The 19,229-nt window shown below is 39.4% G+C and overlaps 1 protein-coding gene across 3 annotated transcripts in view; it reads right to left on the reverse strand.

The window, feature by feature from the left end:
• Nucleotides 1-17,927, reverse strand: part of ASCC3 (activating signal cointegrator 1 complex subunit 3) — a 258,462-nt gene extending 240,535 nt beyond the window's left edge. For 2 of the 3 annotated variants that reach the window (XM_042886807.1, XM_042886824.1), the window contains exons 1-3: nucleotides 17,893-17,927; nucleotides 2,053-2,196; nucleotides 253-403 (exon numbers count right to left, since the gene is read on the reverse strand). In XM_042886807.1, coding sequence (XP_042742741.1) covers nucleotides 253-403; nucleotides 2,053-2,142 — 241 coding nt within the window. In that variant the 5' untranslated portion in view covers nucleotides 2,143-2,196; nucleotides 17,893-17,927. Of the gene's footprint in view, nucleotides 1-252; nucleotides 404-2,052; nucleotides 2,197-17,681; nucleotides 17,721-17,892 lie in introns of those variants that run through there. The other variant, XM_042886816.1, reaches the window with a different exon arrangement.
• Nucleotides 17,928-19,229: the final 1,302 nt, after the last annotated feature.

Consider the following 19,229-nt stretch of genomic DNA (forward strand, 5'->3'; position numbering starts at 1 on the left):
CATAACATCACATAACAGTGCTATCAAAAAACAAGAAAGGGCATAAAAACAGAATCACATTTTAAAATAAAACAGAAAATGTAGTTGTGCACATAGTTGTCAGACTAAACAGAACTTCAAAGATACTTCAGAGCAAGACCGGAGCTAAAGTAGAACTGAAATTGTAATAGTATGAAAGTATGCAGGCAGACATCAGCTTAAAACAAAAAGATAAGAAATTAGTTGTAGGATAATTTGAGAATTAAAACCTACCTATTTGTTTTGCTGCTTGTAATATAGTTTTCAAATCACCATTTACAGTTTGGTATTCTTTTTTGTCTAAATTGTCATCAACAAACTTTATTATCTTCTTCCAAGTAAGATCAGACTTCAGTAACTGTTCTTGTTGTTTTGTTCTTTTTTTCTGAAAATGCAAAATATTTTAATATTTTTATTTCAAATTTATGTACAGTCATTACTTTAAAACAAACAATAACAAACAATGACAAAAACAACTTGAATGAAAGAAACTCCTTCCAGTTTCACTCAGTCAGTATTTTGTAACAACAGCAATTCATTTCCCTATTAACAATTCTTTACATACTTGAGTGTCAGGAATGAGAAAGATACTTACAGGCTGCTTTACCCATTCCAAGGGAAAATTCTTTACCAAGCTAAACTTTTGCAACTTCTAAAGAGATCTCAGGGAACAGTTAAGGTTGGAAGGGACCTCTGGGTCCATATTGCTCAACATCTGCTTGAACAGGGACACCCAGAGCAGAGTGCCCATGCCCACATCCAGGCTGCTTCCGAGGCCCTCCAAGGAGACTTCCCAGCTTCTCTGGAAAATCCGTGCCACTGTTCCATCACAGCACAAAACTACTTCTTGGAGTTTAGAGGGAATTTCCTGTGCTCCAGTATGTGCCCACTTGTTTGGGGACTGTGCACCACTGAACAAAGCTTGGCTACATCCTCTTTGCATCCTCCCTTCAGCCATTTATAGACATCGATGAGTTACCCTGAGACTTCAGGCTGAACAGTCCTAGCTCTCTCAGCCTCTCCTGATCCTCCAGTCCCTTTATATTCTTGGTGGCTGTAAGCTGTGCTTGCCAGCATGTACAGGCCTCTCTTGTACTGAATGGGCCAGAACAGGACACAGAACTCCAGGTGGTGCTTCACCAGTGCTCAGTAGAGAGGAAGCATCACCTCCCTTGACCTGGTAGTGACACTTTGTTTAATGCAGTCAAGAATACTGCTAGTGTTCTTAGCAGCAAGAACAGACAGCTTACTCATTTCACTTTAGTCTCCAGATCCTTTTCTGCAGAGCTGCTTTCCAGTAAGGTGGTCCCCAGCATGTTCTCAACCTCCCAGTTTCATGTCCTCGGCAGATTTACTGAGAGTGCCATATATCCTATCATCCAGATCATTCATGAAAATGTTAAGGACTGGATCCAGCACTGACCCCCGGGGTACTCCATTCATTACTGCCTTTCAATTAGACTACGTGCCACTGACCACTGCCTTCTAGGCCTGGGCATTCAGCCAGTTTGCAATCTTGTCTGCTCACACAGCCCATTCCTCAGCAGCTTCTTTATAAGGATCTTACAGGAAATAGTATCAAAGGCCTTACTGAAGTTCAGAAAGACAATATCCACTGCTCCCCACTCATCTGGTGATTTCATTAAAGAAACTTATCAAATTGGTTAAGGATTCACTTGGTGAATTCATGCTTGACTACTGATTATTTTCTTTTCCTTTGTGTGCCAAAAGACAGTTTCCAGGATAAGCTATTCCATCCTCTTCATAGAGATCAAGGTGATGCTGACCAGTCTATAGTTGAAGATAGAAGTGATGTTTGTTTTCCTTCAGAAAACCTCTATTTACAACTCTCTGTATTCGAGCTTCATTTCATATTACAGGCTTCCACAATGCATCTGTTATTTTAACGCATGTCTTGAAAAAAAAAAAAAAAACCTACCTAAATTCACCATCACTAACTTTATTCTAAATACCACAAAATTCTTAATACATACACTAATAGCTTATGATTTGGAAAAAAAAAAAGATATTTACCGTTAAGTCAGCTAATTCTTCACTATAATCATCATGTCTAGTGACATTTGAAAAGGAGCGTAGAGCGCCTGTAAGACGTGGCAAGGCCATCTGTTACTCATTCAGTGATCCATAGGATAAAAAATTAAATCCCAGTTCAACCACCTAGATGAGAAGGAAAGAAACAACATGGTTTTGTTAATGCTACAAACATGAGTTCCTATCAGCAACTTGGAAGACTTTTGAACAAATAGATCTTGGAAGGCACTGTGACTAAAGAAATTAAATATCTCACTCAAGAACATTTTCAAGCAAGACTCAAGACAGGGAGGTGGCAGTCACAGACAGTAGACAAAACACAACGTGGTTACTCAGCATGTTCTCTCTATTCCCTAAAGTTATTAGTGCAGCAGCAGTTACTCCTTTAACACTGCTAACACAAGAGGATTATATTGAAATCTAGGCAACTGAACTTGGCTGCAAACAGCAGTAAGCAATTACCACCTGCTTGAAGGTCTCCCCTGAACCAGTGTGTACTGATGGGTTTTGGATCATTAACAGCCTCTAGCACTGGTACAGGGACATCCCTTTTGCCAACTGCTTAACAATTTCTAAACAGCAAAGTATGCAAAGAAAATTAAGACAGGAAAAAAAGGACCATGTGTATCACTGAACTACTATAAGAGAAAAAGGGGAAAAGAAAAAAGCAACCAAAAAAACAAAAAGAGAATGCCTTAGGATGTTTTCATCACACAGCTGCACACACACACACAGCACTGCACTCTCCAAGACTGCAGCCTACTTCTGCACATTCTTATTTCCCATGCAAAACAGACTCATATCTATACAGCAAAACACATCTGTTTTCCAACTGAACTTGTATTCATGCCAAGGCTTTTACAGAAACTATTCTCAAAGTTGCTTCATTTTGAAAGGCGCCCACGGTTAAATTGTTCAATGAATTCCAATGCACAGCTACAATTTCTAGTGGTAGCAAATAGATAGATTAGATTATTCTTGAAACAATTAATGATACCATTACAAATGTAATGGCCTGCATCATTCTTACCATGCCTGAAGACCATGAGCCATCCAGAAATCTAATAACTTGAAAAAAAGTTACTAAAACAATTTTTGAACATTCACACATTGCACAGAACTCCCTGCTTTAATCCAATTATCGTTAACTTTTTTTTTTTATCTAATGACCTCATTTGTATTTTAGCTATCAACACTGCAATACAGCACAAAAGCAAATCAGCTCAGTTCCAATCACAGAGAGAAATGTCACCGCTTTGTCATGCATCTTTGCTTCTCAATCTAAAATGAAGTTGCTTTTTGGAAAAAGCTATCACAACAGCTGATATCCTTGAGAGAAATGCTATAATAACAAAGCTACAAAATGTGAGAATATAACATTTAAAAAAACACCACAACAAAGAAAACAAACAAGTCTTTGAAGTAGATAGAGAGGACATGTTCAAATTCTAGCATAGAAGCAGACATAAAAACAACTCTGCGACTTTTGAGATATTCAGTGAATATATGACATGTCACATCATAATAGCATAGTTCCTAGTGAAAACACACTGTCATCACCATAAGCACAATCAAAGAAGAGAACCAGTGTTCAAAATTTGAAGGAATATATCCCTACCCAACAAAAAAGATAAATCACTGATACTGCTCCAGCAACAGCATTGCCATTAGTTACTGAAGATGATGTTTTGGCTATGTATTTTCTACTTAAACTTCTTCTGTAGAATTATGGTCCTTTATAATAAAAATATTAGAATTATATTATTTTTGCTTATTAATTTAGTTATCCTTTCTGAAATAGTAAATACGGTAATTTAAGGAAGTCTAAATCCAAGTTTTAAAAAGTCCACATTTCATACACACATTTAGGAGATTTAAAGCTTCTCCATCAGGTTTATTTGGTTAAAAAGTGGCTTTAAAGGAGTGCTTCTTCCTCCTTTACTAATTGAGTTTTTAATACTTTCTTATGTAAAACACCTGGAATCCTAGAGGACAAATAAGGGCTTCTCTCCCCGAGCAGAGACTTGGCCAAACAGTCAAATCCAGCCCAGAAGCCCTACAGTTGAGCTTGTATTAATAAATTCTGCCCTACACACACATATAAGCGCTTTCAGAATTTGCTCTATGGAGAGACTCAAAAGCAGCCTGGAAATGGTCCTGGGCAACCTGAGGTACAAGGTCCTGTCTGAACAAGAATTGTGTAAAATGACCTCCAGAGGTACCCTCCAACCTCATCCACCATATGGTCCTGTGGTCTGAGCTGGCTGGCTTGACAGTGCAAATAACAGGGTTTCTGTACCTTACCCAAAGGCTAACTCCAGTGTTTGCATGCAATGCACAACTTCACAAGGGCACAGCAATCTGCCTTGTAAGGGGACAAAACCCACAATTTGAAAACAGGATAAATGCAAAAACAGGTATATGAACTTAAAACATCATTCCATAACATATTAGAGCCAGCTGTAAATGCTAGGTCAAAAACACAGTGCCCATCTGACATAAAACATAAATTAACACAAAAAAATAAAGTGTAGGTTAATTAATTAATTAATTAATTTACATAGAGCATATTGATAAAAGGCAAATGCTTTCAGATTGTATCAGCTACTGCTTGTCTTCTTGCAGCCACTGTAAGGTTAACAAATTCCTTCTGATTTGGAAAAAGTAAACCTGTTTAAGATGAAGCTGTGGGCAAACATCTGTATTAAATAATGCTACTGGTCTGTGAATAAAGATCATTGAACCCAACTCCTGGCTCCCCTCACCACCAGACAAAATTCAGACCCTGTGGCTAAGAATGTTGTCCCAGTCAATACTTCTGTAATCACAGCAGTTCTGGGCTTTGCCTACTGTTCTGGGCAGCCTGTTCCATGCCCACTGCCCTTTGGTGAAGAACCTTTCCCTAACCCCCACTCTCTTCTGACACAGCTCCATGCCATTCCCTCGGGCCGTGTTGCTGTCACAGAGCTCAGTGCTGTCCCTCTGCTCTCTGTGAGGAGCTGCAGCCACTATCTGCTCTCCCATCAGCTCCTCTGTTCTGGGCTGAGCAAACCAAGGGAAATTTAACTCTAAAATAAGTGTAACTTCACATGGCAAAACATGTCAGGTTTTGCTACCAAATAAGAACTATTCACACACATTCTCCCAACTTTTTTTTTTTTTTTTAAAAAAAAAAAAGGAATAGGAGTTTACAAATACCTAGCACTATCTCAAATTTCCACTTCCTTTTAAAACAAACTCATCTTTCCACTAAATTTCTGTTTGTAAAGCAAGAAAAGCAATATTCACCTTTGTAAACTGTTGCGGGGAGGCAATATCTTTTAAAGCTTATTTTACTTCTCTTTTTAAAAGAAATGTGAGTTAAACATTGAAACTTTTTATGTGGAAAAGGAAAATATAAAAGCAGATTATATTCTACTGAAAGAGAATTCAAGTACAAAACCATTCACATTTTATTGTTTGAAGAGAAAACTAACAGTCAGCATGGATCTCAGCAGGTTTTTCCTTCACTAAAACTAAAAACATTGTTACTGCTATTACAAAAGGTAACCAACATTACTGAAGAAGTTTTATACTTCACATTTTCACATTGTTTTCCTCCCAATTCTGGCCTTCCTTTTCTTTTTCTGTAAGCAAATAACAGAACCATCTCTTCTCCACTAAAACATTGCAAACATCACAATCCAACATATTTAAAAACAAACAAAAAATAACATTTATTTTAATATTTCTAGCCTATTTAACAAAATTAGCCAGCCGCCATGTAGGACTAAGAAGGGCTTTGATCAAATGATGCACGTTTATTTTCAAGTTGTACATAAATTTTTCCTTACTTACAAACGATGGAATAACACAGCATTAACAAAATTACAAACAGCAATTGGTAGATGGGCTACATTGAAGTACCAGCTTCTGTAGCTATCAATATTGGACTCAGTACGTCCCTTAAAAGCTTACAGCAGTTACCATGTTTAAACTATTTAAGGAATGTTAAGATTTTTTTTTTTACCAGATTTTGTCTGCCTATAAATTTAAATTACGAACAAATTCCTTGCTGTCTTTGTAAATTTTTCATTCAGAAAACTAGAAAAAATTACTACTGGTTACTAAAGTAATAAAAAAAGACTTCAGATATCAACAATTAATAGAAGTTTGTTATGGACCAAACAGTACATGGATAAAACAGCATTTCACTCTCACCACAGTGGAATAATTAATTCTAATGAAAAAGAAGCTAAAAAGACAAATGATGGCTGAAAAAAAGCTATTGTAAAACAATGAGGACACTTGCATTATCACAGAATCATAGAATGACTTGGGATGGAAGGGACCTGAAGGAACAGCAAATTCCAACCCTCCTACCACAGGCAGGGTTGCCAGACACTAGGTCAAGTATCTGATCAGAATGCCCATGGCCCCATCCAACCTGACCATTAACACCTCCAGGGATGAGGCATCTACAACATCTCTGCACAACCTATTCCAGCACCTCACCACTTACTCATTAAAGTCTTCCCCCAACATCTAAATATCCCTTTAGTTTAAAACCATTCCCCCCATGTCCTGTCACTATCTACCCTTGCAGTAAGTTGATTTCCCTCATGTTTATAAACTTCCTTTAAACACTGGAAGGTCACAATCAGGTCTCCCTGCAGTCTTCTCTTTCCCAGGCTGAACAAGGTCAGATCCTTCAGCTTATCTTCACAGGGAAGGTTCTCTAGCCCTCTGATAACCTCTGTGGCCCTCCTCTGGATCCACTCCAAAAGGTCCACATCTTAAATTCATTTAAACTTCTTACTCAAGCATTTTTGTTGCAAACAGTCCAAATACAGCACCTAACAATAAAGTTGGCAGTTACAGATAATAAAGCTTTAATAGAGCCTGAAATATTAATAAAAAATGGCAGGCTAATGCAAAGTAGTTAATTATAGTACTAGTTAACAATAATAATATTTTCCAGTTTTGTATTTGTACCTACATAAGCTATACTAATAATAGTATACTCTGCTTACTTTCAGATATCTCATTTTCTGCAACAGACTCAGCCATCACATTGGAATTCTTTTGAGATGCCTGTATTGCACATTGCTGATCTCCACTCCACACAAAGACGGATCAAAAACCCGTTGCATTTTTGAAGGGGAGACATCGAGATAAAGATGTGTGTGTCCAGGCAGGCTCAGAGGCTGCTTGGTACGGGGGATTGATCTCAGCCAATATCAAAACTGGAATAAATGCTTCAGCATAAGGATGAAGTAAAATAGTGACACTGTGTGCCTTCCACCACCCCTCCCTTTCTCCCAGCAGAAGGGCTTATAGGTACACACATTAGCACTTCCAGAATATCAAAAAGTGTTCTATCTTATTATCTCACTTCAAAACATTGGTGAAATAGATCTGGGAGGATGAAGTGACCTAACATTACATAAAGGGAGGAAATAGATGCACCCAAATATCACAAAATTTTCCAATTTCCCCAAAAAGAAAAATAAGAAACAGAAAGCAATAGTATCAGAAAATGTTCTTATGAAGATATAGCTAGTGGCACTGTACAAGGAGATCTAAGTAGAACAAAATTATGAAAGAGGTAAAAGTTATCACAATCCATCCTTTCTAGAAAGATTTGTCAAATACTATCTATATAAACATGAGTGAATACCTTTATGCAAACAAGACAGATTAACACAAGGGTTACCCAGAAGAGAATAAACTTTCCTGTGCAGTCACCTGTGTCTCTCAAGGATAACAGGCAACTGTGCCTAGACATACACAACTACTAGAAACCACCGGTTTCTAATGCTGGCCTGTAAAACATAACTGGAGATACACACTCCATAAGTTCTCCTTACAGTACCTCACATGCCTACTGCATTTCTGTTTACAATGCACATATATGCAGACACTAAAAGTAATTACAGAAGAGTACCATGCAAAGCCTAACTTCCACTTCTTTTAGGGCACTTAAACAAACATCCACCAAAATTCTTCCAGGTGGTGTGAAATCATTTTTGAAGATTTGTGCCTGAACCATGCTGAAGATTCAAGGTTTGCTTATGACAGGCATTTGGGTGGGATTTAGTCCCTAAGCATAGTGCCTAACCATAGTGGCATTTCAGACCCTTTTCCATATCAATGGCATTTCCCTGAGTTAGCGTGACTCATGAAACCTCCACACACTCAGGAAGAGCAGCTGGACACATGACTACACAAGGTTCTTAAATTGACAACAGCTGTGTGTTTAAGCACCTGAATCACCAAACTTATCAACAATTAAACAAATGCTCTAAATACTACATTGCAGTCCAGTTCAAAGTAACTGGCAGTTTATTATTTACTCTATGCCATTATTATCCCTCATAACTCTGATCTCCATCAAAGCACAATTTCAATAAGCCTCAAGGTTGGAACTGAATGATTTTAAAGTGAGAGCATCTCCTCCAAATATTTTTGAAGGAAGTACAAAGCTTTCCCTCTGAGAAAAATATATATATAAATTTTTTCAGCATTTAAAAAGAATTTCAGTAAAATAAAAGACCAAGACAGCAATCCCCAAGAGTGCCTGTACACTATTATTCAACTTACAATGCAAAGAGATGGTATGAATCCGATTGCTCCCTTACTGCACATTTACTCAACCTGTAAGATTCCAAATACAGCTTGGAGAAAGTTTCTGAAACAGGTTAGAGAGCTAAAATCAAAACATTATGGGAAAGCATTATGGAAAAACATAGAAAAAAGTTTTAAAGAGCTATATAACAACCCACTAGCTGCCTTAAATTTTAAGAAAGCTATGTCCTATGAGACAAAATTTAAGACATCTAATGTAGGTGTCCATGAGGCCCTGATCTTTTTCTCAGACACAGAAATGGAGAGGCCACACAGCTAATGCATCACTGCACAAACATAAGAACTCATGTTGTTGCATATGTGTGTACAGTATCACTTGTAATTTTTATAAACTGACTGGACAGACAAAAAAAATGAATTGGAATTGTTCTGCCTGTGTAGGCAAGTCCACCTGTATCAGTGTTGAAACTCTTACAGACCTGAAAAATAAATTTTCATGAAATTCATTTGACAAGATAATGAATGAAAAAATCAAGTTAACCATGGAGGAGTGTCCTCTGAAGCTGAAACCCACTCAAAGAGTTACTCCAAAAGTAATGCCTCCTGCTTATTTCCAAGGAAACTACAACAGATACAAAGAGCACAACAAGACTACTCAATGGAGCAAATTCTCAGCTACGAAACACTATTTTTCAACAGTCACCTCCATTAGCTATGCATTTTTGCCAGCAATGAACAAGAGCCTACATGCCACACTTGTCAAAATCTGCACCAGGGAGGTGACCCACGGTTGCTGTCACCACTGCTGAAACACATCACCCATTGCCTCACTGTGCTCACATCCTGTGCTCACAAACATGTGTTTGATCTTCACATATATTCAGTAAGTATTGATGAATGTTAGTGGATGCAGGTCTTTTTTTTTTTTGTGAAGAAAATCAATGACACATCTTAATACAAACCCCCACCTCAGAAACCGTTTTGTCAGACTGCCCCTCTGCTGCCATGTGTCACATGGCAACAAAAGGTAACAGAATATAGATGGGAAAATTCAACCTCTACTGCCACACCACTATCTGCCTCCAACATTGTGAGCCAACAAAAGAAATTAGGAGGCATAACTTTCAGAGCAGCCTTGGAACCACCAAAGTCATTATGAACGAGTTGGTTAAACAATTCTGTTTCTGGTCTTTATGGCACTTCTATTTTATACATTGTTGAATTCATCATCAAAAGAAGATGTCTAATAACTGCAATGACTTGTAAGTGGCTCATATCATTAGCTTCAACAGAAATGGATCACAAAATTCATGCTATATTCAGTATGGTGTAAAATGAACTCAATTTTCATAGAAAAGCCATTGGAAGAGTTCACATCACTTGGAAAGACAGAACGTCAATTTTGAATTAACTGTCTTAGCATATATCACGAGTCCTTGTCGAGCACTTCTGCAGTAATTAGTTATGGTTAATAAAATCACTGCACCTAGCAGACAACTCACAGCAGTTGTACAAGCACAGCACAGCCAAGACCAAGATGCACATTTAATCTTTAAGAACAATTGTTCTATGAAAGCACTGAAGCAAAACTTCTCATTTACAGTGAATATTAAATCTTTTTTCATGTTCAGCAATTTCATCAATAAAATTGGTAGTAATATGGGTAATGCTGGCAATCTGAAATAAGACAAAATTCAAGTTCTTTAAAGTAAACTACACAATTATTTTTCAAAAGTGAAATACAGAGATTTTTTTAGAACACTTCCAAAAAGTTCCACATTCTATAGTATTTCTAAGTTCAAACAAACAAAAAAATTGTCATGTAGCAGATCAACTTCATCTACCACTAAATGAAAACTTCCCAGAACTATAAACCACAAATATGTTCATTCTATTTCCAGCATCTTTTGTGATAATCATGATTTTTATCGATAGTTGTAATTAAGAATACAGAAATCTGAAAAAAGTGAGCCATTACATGTAAATAAAGATAACCAATCGTCCATGCAAAAGCATCAGTTTCAATAAAATAGTGCAAGTAATACTGTGTAATTTGTTTGCTATATTTAATAACATTTAAATCATTCTTTTTCTACTTGTCTCAGTTTTTGAGTAGAAGAGGAGGCAGAAAGTTATGACAAACTTTCAGGAAAACTCTCTTAGATATTAACTTCAGTAACCATACCCTAAGACTGATTTCCAAAGGGCAAGCTTCTCAACATCAAAACTGTCTCAGGGACACATGCACTCTTCACTGCAAAGATACAGTAAATACCTTCCTACAGTTACACAGCAATTGAGAGCCAAAAACTGTAGATTCTATCCAGTTCACTGCTACAACTGTTCCAACTCTGAATGTGCTCAGAATACCCAACCTAAATGTCACAGACCAGATAAGTGTCCCCTGAATGTTACTCACTAAACTGCTGTGTTTAAATCTTACATCAGTACATCACTATGTATTTTTTTTCCAAGGGCGAGTAGATTTAAGTGGTATGGTACCCCTCAACCTTTCAATATTCCTCCTAAAGTCTACTACTTTTATTTATTTATTTAATCAATGTACCCATCTGCCAGATGCAGTTCCCAGAAACTTCTAACTGAAACGGAGTCCATCTTTTCCAAGAGCTCACATACTGAGAGGCGACTTCAAACAAAACAGCACTTCAGGTATTTAATGATCAGCGAATGATAGCTTTCTATTCGAAAATTTTTTATTATTACAATTAAAAATCAGAACTTAAAGGGGAAAAAAATATATATTACAGACATGTAATACTGCAGTGCTTGCAAACTAAAAATCAAATCTACAGCTGCTGACAACTCTTTCTGGGCTGACTGCCTGTAGAATTGGCAATGCATGTGGCAAGATACTTTAAGAAAAGCACCCATACAGTTTCCTACAGTGGCAAGACCAAACTATTATTTTTTCCACAATTCCTACAAACATCAGAAATGCTTCTTTCACGAGAAAATAGAGAGAAGGGGGACAAAAAGCATAGCATTATTATTCCTGTCTGATGTAGTGAGAGGAAAACACTTGCATTATGTCTTTAGAAACATGATAAGGCTAGAGCAGATCTGTTTCCAACTGTAGCATTTTTGAAAGGGTCACATGTAGCCAAGTTCTGCTAGAATGTACATAAAATTTCTCAATGTTTTTTGTTGTTAGCTTAAGCTAATAACCACATTAGTCAAGATTCTCCTATTTCATAATTAGAAGTTCCATTAATATTTATGCCAGGTATACAAACCATGTTCAGATTTAAGGAATTGACTTTTGAAGACTCCTTATAAACAAAAAATGCCATACTAACAAGTAAATGACGTAATTCGTACTTCAAAGGCAGCATAGAGAAGCAAGGAGTTTTCACTTGGGCACTAGCAGATGCCTGTCAATGGGTTGAGTAGTTTTTTGCATACAATATTTAGCAAAGGTGATAATATGTAGGGAAGAGTAAGTTCTTCATTTTAACATTTCAGAGCCATATACATTCAGATATCACTTAGTTTGTATTCACAGAAGCACAGAACTGCAGGGGCAAAAAGGGACTTCCAGAGATCACCAAGTCCAGCCCTCTGCAAAGCAGTCTCCCTACAGCAGGCTGCACAGGTAGGCATCCAAGCAGGTCTTGAATATCTCCTGATAAGGTGAATCCACAACCTCCCTGGGCATCCTGTTTTAGTGCTCTGTCACCCTTACTGTGAAGAAGATTCTTCACAAAGTTGTGTGGAACTTCTTGTGCTCCAGTTTATGACCATTTGCCCTGGTCCTGTCCCCACAGACTGCTGAAAAGAAGTTGGCCATGTACTTTTGTCTCCCACACTTAAGATACTTACAAACATTATTCAGATCCCCTCTGAGTCTTCTTTTCTCAAGGCTGAACAGAACCAGGTTGCATAGCCATTCCTTACAGGGGAGATGCTCCAGGGCCTTTATCATCTTTGTGACCCTCTGCTGGACTCCCTCCAGGAGATCCCTGTCTTTTTTGTACCAGAGAGCACAGAATGGGATACAGTATACCAGGTGAGGTCTGACCATGGCAGAGTAGAGGGGGAGGATCACCTCCTTTGACCCACTGCCCATGCTCCTTTTAACGCACTCAACTGACTGTCAGGTATTATCCTCACTGGGTATTTTCTTTTCCTAAGTTACCAGCACTATTTCACATCCCTCCCATGCAGTTCTTTTTCCTTTATTATACAGTCCACCATTAGAGCTTCACAGCAAAGTCTGTGATCTGGCTGGAGAGGAGACAAGCATTCACTGCAGCCTATGTGGCATGTGGTGCTGTGCTTGCATTGATGGCTAAAACTGTGATGGCAACACACCAGTACTTTGGTACTGTGGCACAGTGTTTGCACAGCACCAAGCTTCATTTTTCCAGCAAGTTTAGGAGGGGACACAGCCAGGACAGCTGAGCCAAACTGACCAAAGGGACATCCCACATCATGTGATGCCATGCTCACCAATAAAAGCCCAGGGAAGAGGGAAGGGCCATTCATGGTTAAAGCATTTGTCTTACAGAATCATAGAATGGGCTGGGTTGAAAAGAACCACAATGATCATAGAGTTTCAACCCCCTGCTATGTGCAAGGTCTCCAATCACTAGACCAGGCTGCCCAGAGCCACATCCAGCCTGGCCTTGAATGCCTCCAGGGATGGGGCATCCACAGCCTCTTTGGACAACCTGTTCCTGAGCGTCACCACCCTCTGTGTGAAAAACTTCCTCCTAATATCTAACCTAAAGCTCCCCTGTCTCAGTTTAAAACCATTCCCCCTTGTCCTACAGCTGTACAGCCTCATAAACAGCCATTCCCCCTCCTGCTTATATGTTCCCATCAAGTATTGGAAGGCAACAATGAGGTCTCCCTGGAGCTTTCTCTTCTCCAAGCTAAACAAGCTCAGAATCCTCAAACTTTCTTCATTGGAGAGGTGCTCCAGTCCTCTGACCATCTTAGTGGCCCTCCTCTGGAACCACTCTAAGAGCTCCAGTCCTTCCTGTGCTGGGGGGCCCCAAGTCTGGACACAGTTCTCCAGATGAAGTCTCATAAGAGCCAAGTAGAAGGGGACAATCACCTCCCTCTCCCTGCTGCCCACCCCTTTTTTAATGCAGTCCAGAGCAGGGTTGACCTTCCAGGCTGCAAGTGCGCACTGCTGGCTCATATCCAGCTTCTCATCTACCAGGATCACCAAGTCCTTCTCCGTAGGGCTGCTCTGAAGGAGATCTTCCCCCAGTTTGTATAAACACCTGGGATTGCCCCAGCTCAAGTGCAGCACCCTGCACTTTACCTTATTAGATTTTCATGGGCCCACTTCTCCATCCAGGTCCCTCTGGATGGCTTCCCTTCCTTGCAATGTATCAACTGCACCACTCAGCTTGGTGTCACCTGCAAACCTGCTGAGGGTGCACTCAGTGCCATTGTCTGTGTCACTGATGAAGATGGTGAAGAGCACCAGACTCAAGACCCCTGGCGGACGCTGCTTACGACCAGCCTCCACCCTGACACAGAACCATTGATCACAACCCTTTGGCTGAACTAGCCAGCCAATTCCTAATATATCAAACGGTCCATCCTTCAAATCCACACCTCTCCAATTTAGAGAGAAGAATGTGGTGAGGGACCATGTCAAAGGCCTTGCAGAAGTCCAGGTAGATTACATCCACCCTCTTCCCCCCATCCAAAGAAGCCATCACTCCATCATCAAAGGCCACCAGATTGGTCAGGCATGATCTGCCCTTGGTGAAGCCACACTGGTTGACTCGAATCACCTCTTTATCTTGTATGAAGACACTGCTTTCCCTAAAGTTTCAGGCAGTTGCCTGATAAAAAGAAGCAGTGAATTAATTTCTCTTTTTGCTTTATTTGGGCACACAGCTTTTGCTTTCCCTATTAAACTGTCATTATCCCAATCCACCTTCTTCTTATCTTTCTTCTATTTTCTCCTTGTCCTGCAGTTGTTACATAGAATTTCAAGGGGAACAGTCTATGCATGCAGTTAGAATAACCTCAAGGAATAGAAGCACAGAAATCTTTCCCATCACAGTAAGCATTGTTACCACAGAATGAGAGAAAGACACTTCTTCCCTGAGTCACATTTTTAAGCATCTGAACTAAATGTTGTTGCCAGAGCCAGAAGCCAAGCACCCACACAGCCACTCACTCAGTCCTCATCCCAGTAGGATGATGGGAAAAGAACAAAAACTAGAAAACTCACCAAAAAAAGAAGAGATATAGACATTTTAACAGACAAAGGGCACATACAACAACAACAAAAGGAAATCTCTCATCACATCCCATATGCAGACTATTTCCTTTCCAGCCTCCAATCTGGGACACCTTAGAAACCAACCCCTTAATCTCAGTTTCTACACTGAACATGTCACTACACAACACCTGACTTCCTGCCCTCTTGCAGCCTATTCACTAGGCAGGCAGAGTGGGGAAAAAGGAAGCCTTGATGCACCGCTGAGCAATAAACAAAACACTAGTGTGCTATTTACACTGTTTTAGCCACAAACTGATACTGCTATGATAGAAGTAAACCTTAGTCCAGCGACAGCCAGTACAAGTATCCATTAGCAGTGCTTTCTGCAAACAAAGGAGATCCAACTTGTCAAGGACAGATTAGCATGAGGAATGCTCCAATGATAGATCCCTGTAATAATACCTGTACTTCAAGAAATATGAAATTGTTAATTTCTGCAGGGTGATAAGGCATTCAAAAAGAGAGGCATAAATACAGAATGACCGGCTATTGTAAGAGTATACATATACTTTTACATAAGTATTGGAATTAGGAGATACATTATAAAATTGAATGTTACACTGAAAACAGTGTCAGATGGAATGCCTTTCTTATGGAGAACATAATTAAATCTGAGAATTCATTGTCACAAGATGCCAAAAAGACTAAAAGTTTAAGCATGCTCAAGAAAGGATTAGATGGATTAGATGAAGTCATCTAACTTGGTAGCTATTGAACACAACAGCTTAAAGGCAGCTCATCACTTATTTAAATCACTGAGTGCTGAAAGACAGTAGGAAAGCAAAAGTATCACTGTATGCTTGTTTGTTGTTGGTTGGTCTGATTTCAGAACATATCACAAACACTTGCTATTTGCCACTACAAGAGATAACTCCAGGCAAGACAAACATTTTGTGTAAAAATAGAGGTTTGGAATCAGATGGAAACAAAGATTCTAGACATTACAATTTGGGGTTAAGGTGCCTCACATCTCTAAAATTAATTGCCCAGCCATTATTTCCTTCTCTTAGCTCCAACTTCACCTATCACTTTTCTAACAAACTTCTAGCAACACATTAGAGATTATTTGTTAATTAGGTATGTACAGAGCAGGGTTTGTTTTTTCTTCTTTCTTTAAGCATCAAAACATAACTTAATAAAAATCACGTAGGCTAGAAAGTGCCCAATAACAACTTCATTAATTGTTACTAAACAGAGTCAACTGGCAGAAAATTCCTTCCACTAATCAATATCAAGTGACTCTACTATGGTCTTTATTATGCATCCAGTTTTAGAAAGACACATCAGTGTACAAAGGTGCAGTGGAGGATAACAAAAACCCACCCACCTAGAAGACATAACCTCACTGGAAAGATTCAGCACTAGTAGGTTGTTTAAATTACTGGGAGGAGCAGCTACAAAAAGGAAGGAAGAAGAAAAAATCGTGAAAATGAGCAGGGTGCAGACCTTTTTTTTTTTTTTACTTTAAAACAGGCCAGTTACATAAGTACCGCTTTAGGTTTAGCTTCAAAAAAGCCTCCATAAATACAGAACTGCCAGAACCGTCATTTGACATTTAAATTATTTTCTTTCTGAATCAGTGGAAAAGCATATCAAAGTTACCTGATCTCCTCCAAAAGCTAAGCTAGCTTCCAGAAAAAAAAAAAAAAAAAAAAAAAAAGAGGCCTAATAAGTAAACTAATTTAAACAATTCATAAAGAATTTTATGAATGCTTTGTCCCTTGACAAACACTGAAGAACTAGATGGGATTCTGTCAGTATTACCATACGAATGGGAAGGAGTTCCTCCATATGCCTACACACCTAGATCTTGGATGGTGTAAATTCTGTCATGGCCAGAAACAACTCCAATGCTAAGGAAATTATTTTGTTACAGAGCTTGCCAAAAAGCAGAAGCTCACTGATACAATGTAGTCTTCTGATAAAAGCCAGTTTGCATCCAAACTAATGGCTGGTTAGCTCAATCTTTTTTTTTTCCTGAAAATATATAACTGCAACCTACCATGCTGGTGGTAAGCATTCTGATCTCTTCTCTGGAATTTCTAACAGTTTTTCAGCTGCAATAAGAACTCCAGACTATGGCTGACTCAGCTCTGACTCCAAAAGAAAAGGTAATGAAAAAGTAAAACAGAGTGTAATGGGAATGTTCAGAACTCTGCAGAAAATTGTTGTTTCTATTTCAATAGTTCTATTTCACAGCCAGTCCTTTAAGAGGCCTGAAGATTGAAAGAGGTCACTACAAATGTCAGCATATTTAAAACAAACAAACAAACAAACAAACAAACAAAAAAACACAAATTAAAGATTCAGGACTTATAAAAGCTTTAAATGTTCTTTGAATGCCAACACAGTGTACTCTCCTGAAGCCTCTGAGTGGTAACCTGCACAGCACTAGAGACACAATGAATCAAACTACCTGAAAACACTCCACAGGATCATATTTGTTTTCCGGTTTGTTGTTGTTGTTTTTTGCTTTATATATATATATATAAATTTATTTATATTATATATATATATATATTCGTTTCTACTGCTGAGTTTATTGATACCAATAACAAGTACCGAAAGCATTCATATCCATCCAACATCAATGCCGTTTTCCCCTTGGCAGCAAGCCTCTTACTCCTGCTTCACTAAGCAAACCAGCAGGGAAGGGAAGGGGTCAGCGTTTAATCTCTGCTCGCAGCAGGGCTGCTCATGCCCCAACACCCGCTTGCCGAGAGCAGGTAGGGCCAGCAGCCCGACGACGCCAGGCCTGGAGCCCCACGCTCACCCGTCGTGGAGAGCCCCACTGCACTGCGCCCGGCCGGAAGGGCCACGGGGAACGACAGGGGCTGGCTCCACCGTTAACATCGCGGAAGGAGAGTAAAGCTCGGCCGCCACGGTGAGACCAGCTCCGGCCGAGGCCAGGACCGAGGGACCACGCCGCCGCTGCCGCCCTCCCCACTCATCATCCCGACCCCCGCCCGCACCCGGCCGCGCACCTGCCTTCCGGCTTACCGGTTCCGCTGCCGCAAAGAGCCGACGAGGCGCGACGCTGCCGTAAAGCGAGCAGGCGGGGCGAGATGGGTGCACTGCGCGGTCATGTCCTGGTCCGGCCGGGTGGATTTGTTGGGCGGTTTCTCGCTGATCCTTCTCCCGTGGCCACACTCCCAGCACAGCTTATTCAGTACCTCGTTACTCATCCTGATGAGTGTTTCTATGGCTCTTCCCCTGCGTGCTCGCCGAGTCACTCCGCGCTTCCTGCTCCCCAGCCCCTTTTCAGAGTGGTGCGTGCGCTACGCTCAGGCCGCCTTCCGCCTTATCCGCTCTGCTGTGTCCTTGTGGAAGGGGCCAATGGCACCACACTGGAGCTAGAGTGGACAGAGGGGGAAGAGACAACGAGGAGTGTGAAATAGCTTTAGGCCGAAACCAAACCAAAGGAAAAAAAATCTCAACATAAAGAGTTTGTCTGACTGTTTGCAAGTATAAAGATACTCTTATCTAAGATCACTGAGCTGCTTTCACCTATACAGCACTAGCAAGCAGCTTTTTTTTTTTTTCTTTAAAAAAAAAAAAAAAAAGAAAGAAAGAAAGAAAAAGCACCCCTCTCTCTGTTTGCCTGTGTGTTTATTTGTACAACTGAGGGTGTCCAAAAGCACATTACCTAGAAGATGGTAGTGTACTCTATCCCAAGCTAAAAGGGAAAAGTACAAAGTTCAACAGAATCAAATATTTTGGTTTTGGTACGCAGCCATGTGGAACTGGATGCAGTGTTTCTAGATCGCTTTTAGTCTTTCACAACTGTAAATACTGGATAAACCCAATTTTCACCAGTTCTGTTCAGTTGTCATGTTAAAAAACAATGAGGTTCTGCAGGACTAACAAAGAGTAAGCATATGGTGAATCTCTTGTAAATATATCCTGATTACCAAAGGGTTCCAATTCTTCACAACTATATTTTCAAAGCAAACACATGCATTTTATAAACACTACCTTACATTTCTAGTGCGTGGATCTCTAAGCCAAAGTTAAACGTAATTTAAAAACAGCCTCTTCAAAATCCTCTTATGAGTTATTCTAACATGCTACTTTCATTTTCTTTTTTTAAGAAATGCTTATATAATCTGACACCAACTTTTTTTTTTTTTTTTTTTTTTTTTTAATGAAGAACAAATCATCTGGATATTGCTTTCCAGAAGGTAGCACTTCACTTTCACTTGTGAGTGAAAGCTGTCATATACCACATACTACAGATCTGTACTTCTTCCCTGACTTCTTCAAACATCACATAAAATCAAGGTTCCAGTCTAATGAAACCAAGACATTTTTATCTTCTAGA

The sequence above is a fragment of the Lagopus leucura genome, unplaced genomic scaffold (assembly GCF_019238085.1).
Source record: "Lagopus leucura isolate 7727_CA_CO unplaced genomic scaffold, USGS_WTPT01 Super-Scaffold_73, whole genome shotgun sequence".
Lineage (NCBI taxonomy): Eukaryota > Metazoa > Chordata > Aves > Galliformes > Phasianidae > Lagopus > Lagopus leucura.